Consider the following 21,724-nt stretch of genomic DNA (forward strand, 5'->3'; position numbering starts at 1 on the left):
GGGTGGGGGCGCCAAGACAGGAGTGCCGCGGTGGGAGTGCGGAGGGCAGGTTCCGGAAGCAGTTGGGTACAGACCGCGGCCTTCCCAGGGTGGGGGCGCGGAGGGCGGAGCCCCGGGAGTTGGGGGGGAGGGGCGGGGCTTCGGGAGCTGGGCGGGCTCGGAGGCGGGGTTCCTGGGGCGGCGGGGCCCGGGCTCCTGGGGGCGGAAGGGCGCTGTTCGGGGGGCGGGGCGGGGTGGGGGCGGCGCTCGGGCCTCCCGGCTGGGGCCCGGGCCGGGGGCCGGGCCGGGGCGGGGGCGGAGAGCTGCGGGCAGGCAGGGCATGGCGTCCATGGCGGCGGCGATTGCGGCCTCGCGCACGGCCGTCATGAGCGCGAACCGGCCTCTGGACGACCGGGAGCGGAAGCGCTTCACGTACTTCTCGTCGCTAAGCCCCATGGCTAGGAAGATCATGCAGGACAAGGAGAAGATCCGGGAGAAGTACGGGCCCGAGTGGGCGCGGCTGCCGCCGGCGCAGCAGGACGAGATCATCGACCGGTGCCTGGTGGGGCCGAGCGCCTCGGCGCCCGGCGACCCCGAGGAGCTCGCCCGCTTCCCCGGCTTGCGCGGGCCCACGGGCCAGAAGGTGGTGCGCTTCGGGGACGAGGTAGGTGCAGACGGGCCGGCGTCCCCTCCACCCCTCCCCGGCTACACGAGGCGCCCGCGGCCGGGCAGACACACCTGCCGGCTAGCAGCCGTCCCCTCCAGACGCGCGGGCAGGGGCTGGAGAGAAGGCGCAGGAAGCCGGGTGGGTGAAAGGGGCGACCTGGAACCGGAGGTCGGGGGCTGGGGGGCTCCCCGGGGGAGTATGTGGGGCTCCCCGGGGGAGCCTGTGGAGAACCGCCGAGAGAAGGAAAGAGGTCATTCAAGACCCCTCCATCTAGACCTGCCCCGGAGGGCAGCACGGGACCTGAGACTTCTCCCAGAGCTGGAGGCAGTTGCTGGTAGCGAGGCAGACCAAATTGGCAGCAGCAGGGGATTTTAAGCCAGGCCAGCCTAGGTTCTAATCTATTCTGGCATTTAGCTGTCTGGCCGTGGGTGACCTAACATTTTAGAGCCTCAGGTACCCCCAAGAATAATAATACCCACCCCAACCCTGCTAGGGAAGGTAGTCAGCATTTTATACGTAATAATATTATTAATATTTGTAATGAGTTGTGCGGGGAGACTGAAATTGTCAAGCAAGATAACAAGAATAAAGAGGTGCCTTCCAGGATTTCCCAAAGCCTAGAAGTTTCCGAGTGAGCCCCATGGGCAGCTTTGTTTTGGGAGTGAGAGTGGTGGCCCCTCTTTTCCATTGAAAACCACTGGATACGTTTAAATGAGCCGTTGCAAACCTTTGGTACATATAAGGGCATGTCTGGGCCTCTGACCTAGACACTCTGCTGGGGCTTCTAGAGGGGTAGTCACTGGAGGAAGAAACCCTGAAGCTAGAAAAAACTCAGGGATGACCCATGGAAAGTCACAAAGGCCTGAGTGTTCTGTGCTGCTCAGAAAGTTGGCTTTTTCCTGGAAATGTGTTTAACTAAAACCTGTTTGGTGCCAAATTTGTGTCTCTTGGGCTTTTCAAACTCAACTTTTGGTCTAAGTCGAAAACAGCAAGCAGTATACAATGAAATCCGCATGCTTTGAGGCTGCAAGGATGAGGGGCCAAGCTTGGAGAGATTTTCTGAGGAAGTTGTGGACTGCGGAAGGAAGTGGAGAATGAGGTTTTAATCTGATTTTCAGGCATGGGTGTGCGAAACGTTGATTAATACAAAATGTTTGTGGTCATAAACCCACTTTAATGTGAGGGATGTGTGAGAGGCAGAAATATGCTGCCCACATGGCTTTATTCTGACAGGATGAAAAGTCTTCATTGGATTTTAAACTCTAAAGGCTTTGCCAGGAAGAACGAGGGTGTGGTAACGGAAGGGATGAGAATATACGTTTAAAGTGTAATCCCAGAGCTGAAACATGTTTAATGTGAAAATAAGCATCTCTAAAGATGTTTGCAGTGTTGGTGCTCAGATTTGGGTGATGGAAAAGCAGGCAGCCCCTTTTGGAAACGTCATGAGTAAATAAACTGAGAGGAAATAAACCTGCAAGTACTTACAGATGTTGGAGAGTCACTGTCATTTTCCCTTTCTGCCTGGCTAAGAATATCCACATGCCTGTTCATCATCAAAAGGCCTGTGCCATATTGCTGATATGATGTGACCAAGTGAATTGTGTACTCTGATTCCTTAACTGGGTACCGGACTGAGCCATTTGTGAATTTGTAAACCCAAAGCAATTTAACAGCCAATAGAACTTTTTGTTGTGGTACTTTCATATTCTTCCAGGAGCACAAGAGCCCTGTTTTTCAGAACTGAACTCAGCTTTGCAAAAGCTGCCTAGGAGCATGATCTGCAAACCTCCTGCCAGGCTCCCAGCAAGAATGGCAGAGACACAGTGAGTTTGAAGAAAGATACAGAGGAACATTGCCCAGAGCTTTTTTGTCTTTTTGGCTACAGTGATTTAATCCCACTAGGGAGTTTAAAGTGTGTTACATCGACTTGGCACCAGAGTAGAGTTGGTGTTCTCATGCCCAGGAGTACAGTTGTTCTTGGAGGAGAGTTGGCTCCTGGGCACAAGGGGTGATGATGGGGACAGGGTGGGGTGCCCCCTCTGTAGGCTGCTGGACGGAGTAGCCTGAATAGGTGGCCCCAGGCTTACCCAAAAGGGCCCTGAACCAGACTGAGTCAGCCGCTCTGTCCCTTCCTGTTTGATCTGCCTTCAGATGTAGTGTCTGTGGCCTCCACAGCCAGTCTTGAAACAGAGAATACTCCTTGGACTCCGCCACTGCCAGCATCCCCAGTTGGCTCATTGAAGGACAGGTGCTCAGGTGAGCCCCAGCTCTTGCTTTAGCCAGTGTCTGATCTTGGACGACAGGCAGGGTGGGCCTCGTAGATACTTGGGAAAGACCATCTGGGATACTGGGTTCCCAGGGCCTTTTCTAAGGCTGTAATAGGAGGCACCTGGGCTTGGTTGTGAGTCTTGGGTTTGCTTTGGCTCCGCATCAGTTAACTTTTTGACTGTGGTAATTCATTAATGTCTCTGAACTCCTACAGTGGGAAGAACAGTAACAGGATGATGGTGGAGCTTATATGTAGGGAAGGCCTATGGGATTAAAAATGGCTGCTGCTGCCAGTGGCGAAAACGTCAACATTAAGGTTGTTAGCTGTAGTCTGTCTGTGTGCACTTTTGAAAATCACTGTCATGAAATAAATTCCTTCCATTGCTAAGCTTAGAGGTGGCTGTGTAGAGTCCCACATGAGAAGGAGCTCTGCTCTGATGAGCTCTGGGGATTCACCTTGGGGCACGTATCGAAAGCTGGGCTTGCTCTGTCCACGGTGTGGACTCCTGATCAGCCATCATTCCAGCCTCAGATTGTGCCCCCCTTTCAGCTATCGTGAAGGACCAGGACATCGCCAATTTCTTTGAATACCCTCTACCCTGTCGCCAGTTACATTTTTGCATCCCAGACAGCCACATTTTATGTCAGATCATGCGAATACAGCCTTCAACTGTGACGGTCATCCAGTCATTGTTATGTGTTGCAGGAACAAGCAAGTGGAACTTGCTTGTGTATTGATGGTCATGGATCTTGGTGGCAGGGAGTGTGGACAGGGCTCGACTCACACGTCCAGTTGGCACACGTGGGGCTGCTCTGTGTAGGACAGGTGTGGCAGCATGCCATCTGTGTGCTCATTTTTACGTTTGCTGTCTGTAAAGCAAGAGGACCAGTGTCCAGGCCCAGATCCACCCTTGCTGGGAGGACGAGCCTGACGCCGAGAGGGAGGCTGGCTGCCTGCCTTTGAGCATGGAAGCTGTGAAGGGTTCTATCAGTTTTTTGGTTCTTACTACCTTGGCAGTCAACTGAGTGACTATTTCCCTAAGCCTAGTATGTTAGACCCTAGAGCCATTCATGCTTTAGGGATGCTTAGCCTTCCTAGGTGGCTCAGTGGTAAACAATCTGCCTGCCAGTGCAGGAGACGCAAGAGATGCAGGTTCAATCCCTGGGACGGGAAGATCCCCTGGAGGAGGAAATGGCAACCTGCTCCAACATTCTTGCCTGGAAAATTCCATGGACAGAGGAGCCTGGAGGGCTGCAGTCCATGGGGTCGCAAAGAATTGGACATGACTAAGTGACTGAGCATCCCCAGCTCACCGGACCTTTCGGGCTTATAGGCCTTGCTTGGAGCAGACAGGGACATTGGGCTTGCCCTTTGCATCACATGTTTGGTCTGAACGTTAAGGCATGTTTGCAAATAGGTGCTTTCAGCAGTTTGACTTGCCCTGTGCTTCTCAATTCCTGCCTTCTTCCTATAGCAGTAAAAGTCTGGGGAACGGCTTATTTTGGGAGATGAAGAGCTTTCATCTAGGGAGATTTAGGTATCACTCCAGTCTGCCTCCATAGCTTCCTGTTATCAAATAGCAAAAACAGAAAACAAAACCCTGACTTTCTAGGCATGCTTAGCTCTCTGCTCCCTGCCCTTACTCCCAGATTCTTGCCGCCAGTCTAGCAGGATCTGAGAATTCAGGGTTCTGAGCTCTGTGCCACAGCTAGGCTCCAGATAAGCCATAAGCAGGTGAACTCAGAAACGTGGGCAGCCGGAGTGTTGCTTCTCACGGACCTACTTGCCTGTTTACCTCTTTATAAAGTAAGTGGGGCTGGGCAGGAAGGGTGTTTCCATGTGCCAACCCCAGGGACCTGGATCTGGATTTTGAGTGCTGGAGAATGTGGGTTGTAAGCCCTGGAGCCAGACAGCTCCACCTCCTGTTCAGCAGCTTAGTGACCAGCTGCTGTTGGAAGGAGGTGTTCCCCCGGCCCGTGTGTCCCTCCCGCTCCTGCAGGAACCGGAGGACTGGCTGGCTGCTCTTCACCCCACTTGGCCTTCACCTCCTTTGCTGGGGCTTCCTGACTCCTGCAGGCCTCTGAAGGCCCCTCAGTTTTCCACGGCCCTGCTGCCTGTCCAGCTCCTGCTCCCCCATGGCGGTGAAGCACCCTTCCCTGAAATGCTCAGGAGGAGGGGGTCAGTATGGAGCCCCCAGTCAGCAGACTTAGATGAGCTGCTGGCATCCAGGCCCTCTCTCCTTAGGGTCTAGGCTGGACAGCCTAGATGTTTGTGTTTTAAAATAAACTAATTAAATAAGTATACGATTTCTAAACTGACATACCTGTGTGTGCGTGCGTGCTAAGCTGCTTTACTCGTGTCCATCTATTTGTGACACCATGTACTGTAGCCCGCCACGCTTCTCTGTCTGTGGGATTCTACAGGCAAGAATACTGGAGTGGGTTGCCATGACCTCCTCCAGGGGATCTTCCCGACCCAGGGATCGAACCCGCGTCCCCTGCATCTCCTGCATTTCAGGTGGATTCTTTACCGCTGAGCCACCAGGGAAGCCCAATGTACCTGTATGTTACTGTTAAGAGTTTCAAACAGTGCAGAAGCAGCATTATGAAGCATGTGGTAGTCCTTCCAGAATGCTGCTCAGTGATTAAATCTTCGTCAGATGTAAGTTTGGTTGGCTCTGTGGCTTCCTGATGCAGGACTTGTGATGTGTGAGATCACCTCCTCCCCTTTCGCTTCAGTAGCTTGGCTTTTTATTTTTCAGCCTCTGGCCCCCAAATGAGACATTTGAGAGTGACTTTTTCAGTGTTTGGACTTTTTTTTTTAAGAAGGGTGGAATGTGTAATTATGAATCCCACACTTCTGTCTGGCAGATGCATATAGTTCTTTAGAAAAGACGACAGGGTGGATGTGCTTTACCATGTCCTGGTGCCTGTGCCCCGGCTCCGAGCAGGAGTTGAGAACGTGGCCGTGGGTCCGTGTCCACCTCCACAGGCTGTGAGGAGGAGGCTTTGGGTCTCTTCCACAGGCTTCCCTTTGCGGACAGATAGTTCTCTGTCTAGAGAAGCACCTGGCCTGGGACCCTGCATAGCTGGTGCCTCTGGAGGAGGAAGGGCATTGAAAGCTTCACCCTGGGAGCCGAGGCAGCCACACTGGCTCCCCCTGGCGCCCCCCGCCCCCCAGCGTGCGTGTGTGGCCCAGTAATTACCAGGGAACAGGTTTTGCAAAAAAGTGAAATAACTTGCTCCTTGTCTCCCAGGGTGAGGGGCAGAGCTGGGAAGCCTCCTGGCACATCTGAAGTCATCTTGTAATTGACGGGAGTTACTTTGACATTCTAAAGGAAGAAAAAAAAATCCATTTCTCAGAAAAATAAATCAAGGCCAGACCTGTCTTCAACTTCCGACTCCGTTCTCCTGTTTGTTTCCTTTGACCTCTCCCCCACCCACCTTCCCGTCACCACCTTGGCCTCGAGTTTTTGTTTTTGGTAAGGTCTGGGAGGGCCTGAGTTTCTGTACTTGTGTTTATGATGGAACCTGCCCAATAGTTAAATTGTAACTCTTTTTCTGTTGTCAGAACTGCAATTTCCTACCTCCACTGATGGAAACCATCTTACTTCAGCAGAATTAAATGTATGCAATCAGTTCAGTTCAGTTCAGTCGCTCAGTCATGTCTGACTCTTTGCGACCCCATGAATTGCAGCACACCAAGCCTCCCTGTCCATCACCAACTCCCGGAGTTCACTCAGACTCACGTCCATCGAGTCCGTGATGCCATCCAGCCATCTCATCCTCTGTTGTCCCCTTCTCCTGCCCCCAATCCCTCCCAGCATCAGAGTCTTTTCCAATGAGTCAACTCTTCGCATGAGGTGGCCAAAGTATTGGAGTTTCAGCTTGCAGGTCAAAGGGGAAAGCATGGATTCCATAAATATATAAACAATAGTCCCTAAGAATAAGCAGTTGGTTAAAAAAAAGACCATATTCTTCTCCCTTACTCCTTCCCTTTTTTTGTGTGTGTGTGGACTTTATTTTTCAGAGCATTGTTAGGTTCACAGCAGAACTGAGCAGAAAGTACAGAGGTTTCCATATGTCCACCTCCTGTACACGCACAGCCCCTCCCCCTCACGGAATCCACAGCCCCATCACAGCGGTGCATTTACTATAATCAGTGAACCTACGCACCGTCACCCAGTTCATAGTTTACATTCAGTTCACTCTTTTTTTAAAATTTATATTTTCCACTATTTTTTAAATCTGTTTAATTAATTTTTGGCTGTGCTGGATTTTGGTTGCTGGGCACGGGCTTTCTCTTTGCAGTGCGCAGAGCTGGGGGATTCTTTGCTGTGGTGTGTGGGCTTCTCATCGCCGTGCCTTCTCTCGTTGCAGAGCACAGGCTCTAGGCGCTGGGCTTCCCTAGATGTGGTGCATGGGCTTAGTTGCTCCGCAGCATGTGGGATCTTCCCGGATCAGGGATCAAACCCGTGTCTCCTGCATTGGCAGGCGGATTCTTATCCTTTGCGCCACCAGGGAAGCCTTATAGTTCACTCTTGATATTGGACATTCAGTAGTTTGGACTAATGTTTGAGGACACAATTCCATCATTATATTGATAGTACCATACAGAGTATTTCACTGTCCTAAAAACCCTGGATGCTTTTCCTGCTCCTCCGTTCCTCCCCTCCAGTCCCTAGCAACTGCTTATCTTGTTACTATCACCATAGTTGTGCCCTTTCCAGATGACATATGGTTGGAATCATGGAGTATGCAGCCTTTTCTGATTGACTTCTGTCACTTAGTAATATGCATTAAGTTTCCTCTGTGTCTTTTCATGGCTTGATAGCCCATTCTTCCTAGCACTGAATAATAGTGTACAGCCTGAATGTACCACAGTTTTCTTAGCCATTCATAGCCATTCACCCATGAAAGGACATCTTACTTGCTTCTAAGTATTAGCATTTCTGACTGAAGCTGCTATAAGCGGCCATGTGTAGGTGTTTCTGGGGACCTAAGGAGATCAAACCAGTCCATCCTAAAGGAAATCTGTCTTGAATATTCATTGGAAGGACTGATGCTGAAGCTGAAGCTCCAATACTTTGCCTGATCTGTCAGTCGCATCCTGACTGATGCGACTCATTTGAAAACTGACTCATTTGAAAAGACCCTGATGCTGGGAAAGATTGAAGGCCGGAGAAGGAGACAACAGAGGATGAGATGGTTGGATGGCATCACGGACTTGATGAACATGAGTCTGAGCAAGCTCTGGGAGTTGGTGATGGACAGGGAAGCCTGGTGTGCTGCAGTCCATGTCGAACAAAGAGTTCGACACAACTGAGCAACTGAACTGAAGTTTTCGATCCATTTGGCTAAATACCAGGGAGTATGATTCCCTCCCTTCTGTTTTTAACATGCTCCTGTGAATTTGAGGTACAGACTAACACTAAGCAGATCATCAGGAAGAAGGTGCTTGGTGAAGGATGTGCCAAGAGGCCCAGGGCAGCCAACATCCCTGAAGGGACGAGATAGTCAGAAACACAGGGAGTGTCTTTCCCACTCCTGCAGGCTCTACCATCTGAGCGTCATTTCTCTAGTTTGGAGTATTTCACAGTTTAAACTTCTTAACTTTAAGCCAAAATGCAACCATCTATCAATCAACTGGAAACTCCCCCAATTTATGGACTTAGGAGGACAATGCTAATATATGGTTCCAGTGAGCACTACTTCTGAACCACTCAAGAAAAATTAGATGTATTTCTGGGGAGCTTAATGGTTGGGGATTCTAACTTTAAGAGAGCCATCTAGGTGGCAGGAGAAATTTAACAAACAGCACACCATATTTTGACTCTATGACATCAGAGTATTTATGATTACATACTTATTGTAGTTATGCAGAGGCATTATTAGAAATGCTGTTGCAGTAGTTGTATGTAACCTTTGAACTCTGGAAAGAATGAAATGAAAGCAGCTTTTAGTTCAGTTCAGTTCAGTTCAGTTGCTCAGTCGTGTCTAACTCTTTGCGACCCCATGGACTGCAGCACACCAGGCTTCCCTATCCATCACCAGCTCCTGGAGCTTGCTCAAACTCATGTGCATCAAGTCAGTGATGCCATCCAACCATCTCATCCTCTGTCATCCTCTTCTTCTCTCGCCTTCAATCTTTCCCAGCATCAGTGAGTCAATTTTTTGCATCAGGTGGCCAAAGTATTGGAGTTTCAGCTTCAACATCAGTCCTTCCAATTAACACCCAGGACTGATTTCCTTTAGGATGAACTGGTTGGATCTCCTTGCAGTCCAAGGGACTCTCAAGACTCTTCAACACCACAGTTCAAAAGCATCAATTCCTCGGTGCTCAGCTTTCTTTATAGTCTAGCTCTCACATCCATACATGACTACTGGAAAAACTATAGCATTGCGTAGACAGAACTTTTGGAGAAGGCAATGGCACCCCACTCCGGTACTCTTGCCTGGAAACTTCCATGGTTGGAGGAGCCTGGTAGGCTGCAGTCCATGGCTAAAGGTCAGACACGACTGAGCGACTTCATTTTCACTTTTCACTTTCATGCATTAGAGAAGGAAATGGTAGCCCACTCCAGTGTTCTTGCCTGGAGAATCCCAGGGACGGGGGAGGCTGGTGGGCTGCTGTCTATGGGGTCGCACAGAGTTGGACACGACTGAAGCGACTTAGCAGCAGCAGCAGCAGCAGGAGATGGAACTTTCTTGGCAAAGTAATGTCTCTGCTCTTTACTATGCTGTCTAGGTTGGTCATAGCTTTTCTTCCAAGGAGCAAGTGTCTTTTAATTTCATGGCTGCAGTCACCATCTGCAGTGATTTTGGAGCCCCCCAAAATAAAGTCAGCCACTGTTTCCACTGTTTCTCCATCTATTTGCCATGAAGTGATGGGACCGGATGCGTGATCTTAGTCTTCTGAATGTTGGGTTGTAAGCCAGCTTTTTCACTCTCCTCTTTCACTTTCATCAAGAGGCTCTTTAGCTCCTCTTCGCTTTCTGCCATAAGGGTAGTGTCATCTGTGTATCTGAGGTTATTGATATTTCTTCCAGCAATCTTGATTCCAGCTTGTATTTTATCTAGCCCAGCATTTCTCATGATGTACTCTGCATATAAGTTAAATAAGCTGGGTGACAATATACAGCTTTGACGTACTCCTTTCCCCATATGAAACTAATCTATTGTTCCATGTCCGGTTCTAACTGTTGCTTCTTGACCTGCATACAGATTTCTCAGGAGACAGGTAAGGTTCTCAGGAGACAGGTAAGGTGGTCTGGTATTCCCATTTCTTTAAGAATTTTCCAGTTTGTTGTGATTCACATAGTCAAAGGCTTTGGCATAGTCAATAAAACAGAAGTAGATGTTTTACTGGAACTCTCTTGCTTTTTTCATGATCCAGCAGATGTTGGCAATTTGATCTCTGGTTCCTCTGCCTTTTCTAAATTCAGCTCCTACATCTGGAAGTTCATGTACTGTTGAAGCCTGGCTTGGAGAATTTTGAGCATTATACTGCTAGCGTGTGAGATGAGTGCAATTGTGCGGTAGTTTGAACATTCTTTGGCATTGCCTTTCTTAGGGATTGGATGGAAAACTGACCTTTTCCAGTCCTGTGGCCATTGTTGAATTTTCCAAATTTGCTGGCATATTGAGTGGAGTACTTCAACAGCATCATCTTTTAGGATTTGAAATAGCTCAGCTTGAATTCCATCACCCCTTCTAGCTTTGTTTGTAGCGATGCTTCCTAAGGCCCACTTGACTTTGCATTCCAGGATGTCTGGCTCTTGAGTGACTACACCGTCATGGATATCTGGGCCATGAAGATCTCTTTTGTACAGTTCTTCTGTGTATTGTTGCCACCTCTTCTTAATGTCTTTTGCTTCTGTTAGGTCCATACCATTTATGTCCTTTATTGTGCCCATCTTTGCATGAAATGTTTGTTTGGTATCTCTGATTTTCTTGAAGAGATCTCTAGACTTTCCCATTCTATTGCTTTCCTCTATTTCTTTGCATTGATCATTGAGGGAGGCTTTCTTATCTCTAAAGCAGCCTTTAGACATGATTTGCTGAGGCCTTTAGAGGTGATTTGCTTTCTGCCATAAGGGTGGTGTCATCTGCATATCTGAGGTTATTGATATTTCTTTAGCAGCGTTTAGACGTGATTTGCTGAGGCCTTGCAGTGTTTAGGAGACTGTTTGCTTTGGTTAGTATACTGATGACACAGAGCATGGTTTTGCCTGCTTCAAAGTGGGGTAGGTGAGAGCCAGCCCAGAAAACCGCAGGCCTCTTGTGAGAGCAGCCGGCATCCAGGTTGGTTTACTAGAAATCCTTACTTGGGAATGATGAGAGCCATGTAGCAGTATTGATTGAGGCCACCTCTATAGGTGGAGTGGCCTGGGCAGAGAGGTGGACGCCTGAGCCTTGGAGGTCAGCACATGCAGCCTGTGTGCCAGGTGCCTCCATGAGAAGCGGGAGTCAGGTGGAGGACTGAAGTAGGTGAGCTGCCCATGGGAACAGCTGCATTCGAATGACTTAGGGAGTTGTTGGATCATAGCCAGGTGGCACCAGTGGTCAAGAATCCGCTTGCCGATGCAGAAGATGCAGGAAATACGAGTTCAGTCCCTGAGTCGGGAAGATGACCCTGGAGGAGGGCGTGGCAACCCACTCCAGTGTTCTTGCCTGGAGAATCCCCATGGACAGAGGAGCCTGGTGGGCTGCAGTCCATGAGGTTGCAGAGAGTCGGACATGACTGAGCACACACACACACGGAGCTATTGGTTTTCTATAACTATGTCAGGTGGGACCCACAGCTTCTGCCTGTTCAAAAAGCACCCTAGGTGATTCTGATTTACAGCTAGATCTGAAAACTTTAAGCTAAGAGTGCTCTTTAGAGAGCCTTGAATCTGGTGTCTGTGAATGGCACAAGCATGGCCCCAAGACCGACAAGGACCTAGGAAGTGGCCATCCCCTCAGGCTGCCTGGGACAGGTGTGCCAGAAAGAGGGCATCTGCAGGAAGGTGCGGTTTTTTCAGGTTACAGAGTGGTCCCCAGCTTGTCCCTCAGTGAGGCCTGGAGAGGAAGCAAGACTCTGAGTGCTTCAGGGGTCTCTGAAGCGCTTCTTTTGACTGTTGTAGGAAAGGCACGTCTCCCTGTCTGCCAGCTGCTAGTGACCTGGTTTTGTGGAGGGGAAGCTCAGAGTTGCTTTGTAATGCCCGCGCTCCTGGCCCCGCTTCCTCAGGCTGGCCTCTGGGCCCGGCCAAGGGTCATCCACTGTGGATGCGGCCACCCACAGGTGCTGTCCCCCCAACACTGGAGATGAGATGAAGTTCACTGGCTCTGAAGTGGGGAAGGAAGTTACAAAAGAAGAAATGACTCATTAGTATCCAGTCATAGAGGAAAGGCTAATATTTATAACATTTCACCTTTGAAGTGAATTTTAAGTCCAGAATTTCTCACTTTAGAATAGTTTTGGAATAATCATGACTTTTACAGAGAAACCAACCCATTCTAGATGAGTTACTGTCGCCAAATAATTTCAAAGGCAAGATGACCAAAATCCTTAAAAATTTTAATAGTGAAAATTGCATTTAGTGTAGAATGTAGTGAATTTCGGGATGTCTGGTATTGGTTGCAGCTTGTGCTGTGTTGGGAAATGTTCAGCATCTGGCGTCAGGGCAGTGAGGGGAGCAGCCCAGCTGTGGAGCACCCACTGGTTGCCATGGAGATGCTCCCCTAGGTGCTGTCTAAGCCCCAAGGTGGCTCACGGAATCAGAGCCAGTCAGGGAGGTGCAGCAACCCCACTGTGTTGTTACAGATGCACTTTCTATCTTGCAGGTACAAGGGATATAAGTAATGTCAGGAACATAGATAATAGGAAGACAGACTAAAGTAATTAGGAAATGATGTTTTTAGTATTTGTTACCCTTGTCAGGTTTTTTTTTTTTTTTTTTTTGGAGTGGGGAGGGGTCACTTTGTTTTTGAAAAATAAATTAATTTTCAGAGCATTGTAAGGTTCCCAGCAAAAGTGAGTAGAAACTATAGATTTCTGACACACTCCCTACCATCACACACATGTGCAGCCTCTTCCAATACCAATGTGCCCCACCAGAGTGGGACATTTGTCACAATGGATGAAACTACATATCATTATTGCCCTAAGTCCATAGTCTACACTGCAGTTTACTCTTGCTGCTGTAGCTTCTGGGTTTTGAGAAAAGTATCCACCATTACAGTATGTTCAGAGTAGTTTCACTGTCCTAAAAATCCTCTGTGCTTTCTCATCCCTCCTTCCATTTAACCCTGGCAACCACTGATCTTCTTACTGTCTCTGTAATTTTACCTGTTCTAGAATGTCATATAGTCAGAGTCATATAATACATTCAGTTTTTTTTTATTGTGGTAAAATATTCATAACATAAAGTTGACCATTCTCACCATTGTTTTCGGTGTACAGTTGCTACACTCACGATGTTGTACAGCTGCCACCACCACTGTCCATTTCTAGAACCTTGCGGTTCTGACGCTGCTGTGCGCCCAGCAACCGGAGAGCCGCGCCCGCTGCCAGTGCTGCTTGTGGCTGGGGTCTGCAGCCGGCCAGGGGCTGACGTCAGAGCTTCAATCGCATTTTTGTTTGGCGTGTTTATTTTTGTTAAGTGCTTTATTATTTTTTTATGAGCTTGGAACTGCAGAAATCTAAGGAATTTGCCCCTTGACTCAGTTTCTTGCTGGAGCAAACAAAAGATTATTGACTTGACATCAAGTTGTGGAGAAATCACAGGATGCCCGTCTGTCTGCAGCCCTTTTGGAATTTCAGCCAATGTGGGCTGCAGCCACTGGAGCCTGCTGGCTTACCGTGCTCCAGGCTACGTCTTTGCTCTTAAGAGTCTTTTTCTTTTTTTAAACAATAACTAATTCTTTATTACTCAATGAGTACATATACAAATTTTAGACATATTATCCATGTCAATCAGAGATGACTACCAATAACACTTTCCTTTCATGTCTGTTTATCAGGTTTTATAAAGTATATTTACTGTTTACCAAATTCTTCACCAAGGAATTATGAGGAATAATTCTTTTAAAAGTATACAATATGAACGAGAATGATCAAATATAGCTCAAATGAAGCATTGTTATAGAAAGCGTATTTCATTGGTTCCCTCTTTTACTCCTGTTCAATTTTTTATTTCATGTAATATTGTTTTTTCATCTTCATTTTTTCTTTCATTCACAAAATTGCCGAAGGAGGAATACATTTATAACTTGTATATGTATATTGGTAGGGAAGAAGATAGGCCAGGATTACTGTAGAAAAAAGCTGGAAAAATAGAAAAGAACGTTGTTCCTAAGAGTCTTGCACTCATTCACCTTCCAAACCCCCAAACCTTCTTACTCTGTTCTTTGTAGATTTCAAAGGGACTCAAGCTGCATAATTAATATGCAGAGGATTGATCATATCACATGAGAAGGAGTGTGTCCTGCTTTTACCAGTGATCCTGCTCCCTGCTCTGTCTCTGCCTGCCCACTGAATCTCCATGCACCTCCTCTGTCCCCTGAGGTGGCCACTGGGTTGTCCTTCCCCCGGACAGAGGGAACACACTTGCCAGTTGGTTTCCCTTTGTCCTTTTTTCACTGGTCCAAATCTAGAATAAAGGGGACTTACATCCCATCAGCCTCCTTTATTTTTCCCATCTGACAAACTCTTGTTGTATTGCTTCTAAGAGGAACTTAGAGGGCCCTGAGATCATAGAATTTTAAGGACTCTCAGGTCATTTAGCTCAACTACACTTTTCTCCCACTTCCTGACCACACATACCTGGACTCAGGGCCCCCTTAGCTGAGACTTGTTAGCTCACGTTTCTACTTTTGGAGGGACACAGTTTGTAAATTGAGGCGTAAACTGGGCTTAACTGCACAATGGGAGCACAGTGGCCCATGCTACCTCACGTTTTAGAAGTTTTGCCTGAGAGTCAGGAGTGATAGGAGACATGGCTTAGAGATTGAGCCTGGGGATGGAGTTTGTACTGAAAAAAGTGGGCCCTTTGCAGAACTGGGCCGCCTCCTGGAGGAGGGGAAGCCGGGTGACCTACCTCTAGGGGCAAGGAGTGCTTCTGGGTGGTAAGACACTATGTACCTGGGGTGCTTTATGAAGGACAGTCAATTCAATTATCTAATCCCGTTTTCAGTCTGGATCACCCAAGATATCCCAGTTTTTGGTTCAGAAAATATGATCCCCAATAGAAGCTGGACGCAGATGAGACATTTGCTAGTATAGGAATACAGGTGGAAGGGTGGAGAAGTAGCCGAGGGAAGGAGATTTTTGTTCAGGCTGGTGGATGCAAGGTCAAATTCTTGTGACTATTTTGAAGGGCTCCTTTTATCCTGTTCTGCTTGTGAGGGTCAGAATGATTCTGAGTTTTCATTATAATTGCATTTTCTTCATTGATTTGCTGATCGTTGCCTTTCACATTTCTGGGAGGCACCTATTAGGAGTTGGGGTGGGGTTCAATTTAAAAATTGGGTACTGGTATTGACTGCAAATAATTTTCTGACATTCTTTTCACTGTTGTTCAGCTACAAAGTCATGTCTGACTCTTTGAGACCTCAGGGACTGTAGCAGGGCCAGGCTTCCCTGTCCTTCACCATTTCCCAGAATTTGCTTAAACTCATGTCCATTGAGTCAGTGATGCCATCCAACTTTCTCATCCTCTGTTGTCCCCTTCTCCTGCCCTCAATCTTTCCCAGTATCAGGGTCTATTCCAATGTGTTCGAAAGCATTCCTTTCGTATATGACCTCATTTAATCCTCACAACAACCCAGCAAGGCAAGTGTGATTCTCCTTTTACAGATGAGGAAACTGAGGCTCAAAAGGCTAAGTCATCATGCCCTGGCCACATGGCTAATCGCTGGTAGGGCTGAGACCTGAGCCCAGAAGCTGTGTTCCCTTTCTGCTCAGCTTCCCTGTCACCAAGTTTGTCCTGGGACTCCCAGGCATCCATCTAATATCGCTTGGCAGGGGACAGGCATGCCTGGCAGCCTCGGTCTGAGGAGTGAGGGGAAGCCAGACCCAGAAGGTCAACACATTCTCTGCAGAGTGTGATGATGTCAGGCTTGTTCAGAGCCAGGAGTTGGGATTCTTCCTAAATTTTGGTTCCCTATGGCCTTGGGTGGTTGTTTGCACAGGGTATGTTTGGGTTTGGACTTCAGATTTATTCTTGAATTTTTATTTCAGGACATAACTTGGCAAGATGAGCACTCTGCCCCTTTCTCCTGGGAAACAAGGGTAAGTTGGATTAAATTTAGATTTGTTTATCTTTTGTAAAAAGTGATGTGGTTAGGTATTTTCCTTTCAGCACTTAGGAGATCAGATGCACCCCCTGCTGGTAGGAAAGGAGAGGAGGTGGGGCGGGGCCTGTGCTAGGTTAGGTGCTAGGTTTGGTGATGGATTTAAAGTGAGGGGGTTGGTGGCACAAGGGTCCATATGACAAGGCCTTGAGGGAAGCTTTTGGTGGGGGTGGGATAAAAGCAGCTTTTATTAAAATGAAATCAGAAGGGCAACAGAGACAGCAAGTTGGGTGGATGTGGGGGCAAGAGTGCAGATCCATCAGAATTGCCTAGAAGAATCAGCTCTAAGGCAGAGACTCCTGAGTGTGGAAGAGAGGACGGAGAGACTGTTCTTTGTACCTTGTGAAGCTGGAATAGCCAGTGGATACACATGGACAACCCAGCCTGGACCCCTGAATGCTGGTGTCCAGTCATTCATTCATTGCTATCAGTGTTATTGTTGCCGAAGTTGCTTAAGAGTATCAAGCTTCACTGGGTTGATCCATTTCCCCATTCTCCCTAGTTGTCCCAGAACAAGTGCATTAATAAGTAGCAAAATGACCAAAAGGTAGCTTTTTCAAATCCAAGGAAAAAGACCAGGATTCTCTGAATTCTAGAACACTTGCTGCTGTGTATTGGAGGGTCCTTTGCACGATGGAGGTGACCATGAAGGGGCTTGTTCTTGCCCCTACAGTTGCTCATCCCAGTGTTCAGTGGCCTCCACGGGGCTGTAGGAAGGGTGGGTCAGAGTGGGATGAAGCAACGAGAGGGCCTACAAGTGACTCAAGTCTGAGCGGCCCTCACTTGGGGGTCTGCGTCTAAGAATAAATGATGGACTTGACAAGGGCCTCGGTGGACCCGGACAGCTGGCGTCCTTGCCCACAGGTGGCATGGTAACCAGCACTGACTGGCCCAAGTGATGCGATGCCCCAGGATGAGGAACCCTGCGAAAGCCAAGGTGGCTCTCATGTGAGAGTTAGGAGGCGGCTTTTGAGAATACTTAGCATTAATGCAGATGAACATGTTCATTCAGCAAGCACAGACTCCTGCCTTCAGGGAACCAGAACGATGGGTCCTAAACGTCCTAAAAATAAAGATGCAAACATCTGCATCCTGTGTGTCTTTTTTTTTTTTTTTAATTTCTGGGGCAGATGAATAGCCTAAGTCTAAACAGAGGGCAGGGCGAGCGACAGAGTTGTGCCTGGAAGCTGAATCCTTCAGGATATGGACACTGGTTAAGGGGTGGCCGAGGGCGGGTGAGAGGGAGCCAGGGATGTGGAGGAGCAGCCTGGAATTGCAGTTTCGGAGCTCTGAAATCCAACAACAAATCCCTTGTCCGGTAATGGCAGAGGAAGTTGGAGACGGGTGGAAAGTACGTCACTGCATTGGCATTCATCAGGGCCACCGCTGTTCCTTTTCTGTGGGTCCCCAGATGGGGACCTGAGAAGCACTAATCCTGTAGATGACGTGTAGTAACAGGCAGATGGGCAGTCTGCAGGTCGGAGTGGACAGGGGCACAGAAGGCAGCACAGATGTTCCAGGACTGGGCCATAGGTTTCATGATGACTCAGTGATGAAGACCGAGAAATCTAATTAGTTAAAATGCCCCAAGCCTTACGTGCATTGTGCTCCCCTGAGGATATCTGCTCTCATAAGAATTTAGCTTGTTAAATGTTCCTGAGTCAGCCCTTTGTGGGATGGGCTGTTTCTTATGTTACTAACACAATGCAGATGACGTTCTGGGACAAGGAGCAGGCAGCGCCTAGGGCAGCTGCTGTGAATGAGGCTCAGTGTGGAAACAGGTGCCTGGAAAAGGTCTCTAGAACAAAGTGTGCTGACATAATCCAGCATGGGTTACACTTGTGCTGGTGTTAATTGTCACAGATGGCATCCAGGTCTCCTGGGAACCTGCATAAATTGAGAAGGCTTGGTAGAATCACATTGATTTGTTTTGCTCATTTTAACTTGTGTCTTTTCAGTAAAAGGTATAGTCTTTGTGGCTCAGAATTCCATTTCATGTTCCCTTCCAATGAGAGAACCAGCTTATTTCATGAACTGGTAGGCTATCTGTGTCTGTTTGAGCTCTCAAAATCAAACTTATGTGGTTTAAAGTCAGGACTTTGTAGAAGTAAGTGTTCCAAGTGTTCCAAGTGTTCCAGAAAGTGTTCCAAGGAGCAAAGGACCACACCCCTACCCTGTCCTTACCAGTCAGCATTCCACATTCACCTCTCCCCAGCCAAAAGTCAAGTGCCTGCCTCCCTGAGTTGTCACACTCTTCCTTAGGACTTAAAGACTCATGAGACCTTCTTTAGAGAGCTGCTTGCAGGAGGCAGGTTAGCCAGGGCAGGGTGGCCCTGACCTCCAACTGCAGGGCTGGTGGCCCTTCATCATTTGAAATCTTTGATACATGACAGACACCCCACTGTTTCATGGCTTGAAACGTTTATTTCTTTGCTCCTGATTCTGTGGGCCAGTGGTCTGGGCAGGGCTCAGCCAGACTGTTTTTCTGCTGGCCTTTCCATGGACCTGTTACCAGACAGCAGCTGGGAACCTGCTGCTTGAGGATAGCCTGTCTTCCATTTTCGGTTGGGGCCACATGTATCCAGTGAGCTACATGATAGCTGAAGAGTTCCCCTGGGTGAGAGTGCAAGCCGACAAGGCCCTCCTAGGCTTAGGCTTAGGTATCGAAAGTGTATCAAAGTGTCCCCCCTGCTTTGTTCTGCTGGTCTAATTGAGGCCTAGTCCAACTCAGGTTTGGGGTTTGAGGACATATATTGCAGCTTCTGATGGAGAGTTGCAGAGAATTTGTGTCGTTTTGAATCTAAGACTCCATGTTCTGACAGCCCTAACACTAGATCATTTCATTTGATTGTCAATCATCCACTGATTTTTAAAATTTTTATTTTTAAATTTTAATTGTTATAAAATATACCATATACACAATGGAGTATTACTCAGCCATTAAAAAGAATTCATTTGAATCAGTTCTAATGAGATGGATGAAACTGGAGCCTATTATACAGAGTGAAGTAAGCCAGAAAGAAAAACACCAATACAGTATACTAACACATATATATGGAATTTAGAAAGATGGTAACAATAACCCTGCATACGAGACAGCAAAAGAGACATTGATGTATAGAACAATCTTATGGACTCTGGGAGAGGGAGAGGGTGGGAAGATTTGGGAGAATGGCATTGAAACATGTATACTATCATGTATGAAACAAGTCGCCAGTCCAGGTTTGATGCACGATACTGGATGCTTGGGGCTGGTGCACTGGGACGACCCAGAGGGATGGTATGGGGAGGGAGGAGGGTTCAGGATGGGGAACACATGTATACCTGTGGCGGATTCATTTCGATATTTGGCAAAACCAATACAATGTTGTAAAGTTTAAAAATAAAATAAAATTAAAAAATAAAGTGGGGCTCAGATGGGAGTCGTGAGCTCTGAACACATGTGACGTGGTGCTTAAATATGTTGGCTTTGGAGATGGGGGTCCAGGTTTGAACCCAGCCTCTGTAACCCACTAGCTATGTGACCTGAGCATACACTTAACCTCCTGAGGCCTCATTTATAAAACAAGCATGTTAATATTAGCTATATCAGTGAACATTTGTGCCTTGAAGTAATAAGCACTCAATAAATCGTTACTGCTGTTGTTGCTATTAATTAAAAAAAAAATACACCTAACATGAAACGTACCATCTTAACCATTTGTGAGTGTGCACTGTTGTGCAGCCATTGCCACAGTCCATCTCCAGAAGTCTGTCATCTTCTTAAACTGAAACTCTATTCCCTATAAAGAGAAACCCCCTTCCCCCTCCTCCAGCGCCTGGTAACATCCTTCTACTTCCTGTCTCTATGACACCATTCATTGATTTTTCAAAAATTCAGTAGACATTGATTATACATCTACTTTGGGTCAGACATTATGCTTAAACTCAGAGATGAGTAATCACTTGCTCTCAGAAAACAGCCCAGTGAGGGGATGAGTGCATTTGGGGACAGGAGGACAGCTTTAGGCACACAATCACTCCTTCAGTTATTTTCCCTCGTGCAGTTAACACATATCTACATGCACATTGGTAGATATGATCTCATGCCTTCTGCAGCTGTTCACTTCAGCAGACGTTTTTTCCCCATTTTCTTTTTTTGGCCATGCCACACGGCATGTGGGATCTTAACTCCCTGACCAGGGGTCCAACCCATGCCCCCTGCATTGAAAGCGCAAAGTCTTAACCATTAGACCACCACTTCTGCAGACATTTAGTGACTGCCACTCAGGGCCTAGCTCTTTCTCGGCTCTGACTGCAGAAAGGAGGACTTCCCTGGTGGCCCAGTGTCTAAGACTCTACTTTCAATTCAGGTGGCACAGGTTGGATCCCTGGTCAGCAGCCACCAAGAGATTAGCTGAGGCTGGGGTCCGCCTGACCCGAGGTCATGACTGTCCGGCACAGAGTTAATCTCAGGGATTTGGGATTTCTTCCCAATTTTTGCACCTCTGCCTAGGCTCCTTCCTTGAGGCCAGCTTGTGGCAGAGGACTCTGCAGAGACCTGCCGAGGATGGACAAGCTAGTGTCATCTGTCCCTGAGAGGCAGCTCTGGTCAGGAGAGGCCTTAATGCTGGGCAAGCACAGTTGATCTTCTGAAAGGTTGTTGCTGAACCACAGAAAAGACACTGGATTCTTGGCCTCCGGAGGAGAAGAATTCAGTCTGGGGCCAGAGATGAGGCTTGATCACTCAGAGCTTTTGTGTAATGAAGTTTTATTAAAGTATAAAGGAGATAGAGAAAGCTTCTGACATAGGCATCAGAAGGGGGCAGAAAGAGTACCCCCTTGCTAGTGTTAGCCATGGAGTTATATACTCTCTAATAGTTATTACAGTATATCAAAAGAATGTCTGGAGGTTATAAAGACCTCACTAGACCTACTCCCACAATTTACACCTTAAGATAACAGGATTAGCCAGAAGGTTTTTTCCAGAGACTGTCCTCAAACAGGATACATTATTGTTATATAATCCTAAGGAATATAGAGGGACAAAAAGTTTGTTTCTTCCTCCTTGAGAATTCCAGACCCCTGTCTCCTTGGGGACCCCTAGACTTCTTATCAACCTGCCTGGGAAATGACTGTCTCACTTCCTTGGCTCCTGCTCAGTCTTCTAGCCAGCCCTCCCCTCCTGGGTCGCTTCCTTCGTAGACTGTGCCAGGCCTGGGGCCTCTGTTGCTCTGACATCTTCCCCATGGAAAGGAGAGGCTCAGAGGCAGAAGTGCCTGTCGCAGCCGGTGAGGTGCTCTTGGTCGTCATGTTCCCCCTCATCTGTCAGCCTCGCAGGTGTGGTGGCGCAGAGGGGGCCTGGAGGGCCTCACGGTGGATTCCTGTCTCATGCTCCTGAGGTTTCAAGAGGAAAACACTCAGCCTTGGAATGTTCCACAGAGGGGAGGAGAGGATTCTTGGCATTCCTAGTCCCTCTGGGCTGGGGAGTTT

General features: G+C 47.9%; 1 protein-coding gene across 1 annotated transcript in view; it reads left to right on the top strand.

Annotated features, from left to right (window-relative positions):
* Positions 1-259: 259 nt before the first annotated feature.
* C28H1orf198 (chromosome 28 C1orf198 homolog) overlaps positions 260-21,724 on the top strand; it is a 35,001-nt gene continuing 13,536 nt past the window's right edge. Inside the window, exons 1-2 of the mRNA XM_070364846.1 lie at positions 260-643; positions 16,140-16,190. Coding sequence (XP_070220947.1) covers positions 320-643; positions 16,140-16,190 — 375 coding nt within the window. The 5' untranslated portion in view covers positions 260-319. The remainder of the gene's footprint in view (positions 644-16,139; positions 16,191-21,724) is intronic.

The sequence above is a fragment of the Bos mutus genome, chromosome 28 (assembly GCF_027580195.1).
Source record: "Bos mutus isolate GX-2022 chromosome 28, NWIPB_WYAK_1.1, whole genome shotgun sequence".
NCBI classification, from domain to species: Eukaryota; Metazoa; Chordata; class Mammalia; order Artiodactyla; family Bovidae; genus Bos; species Bos mutus.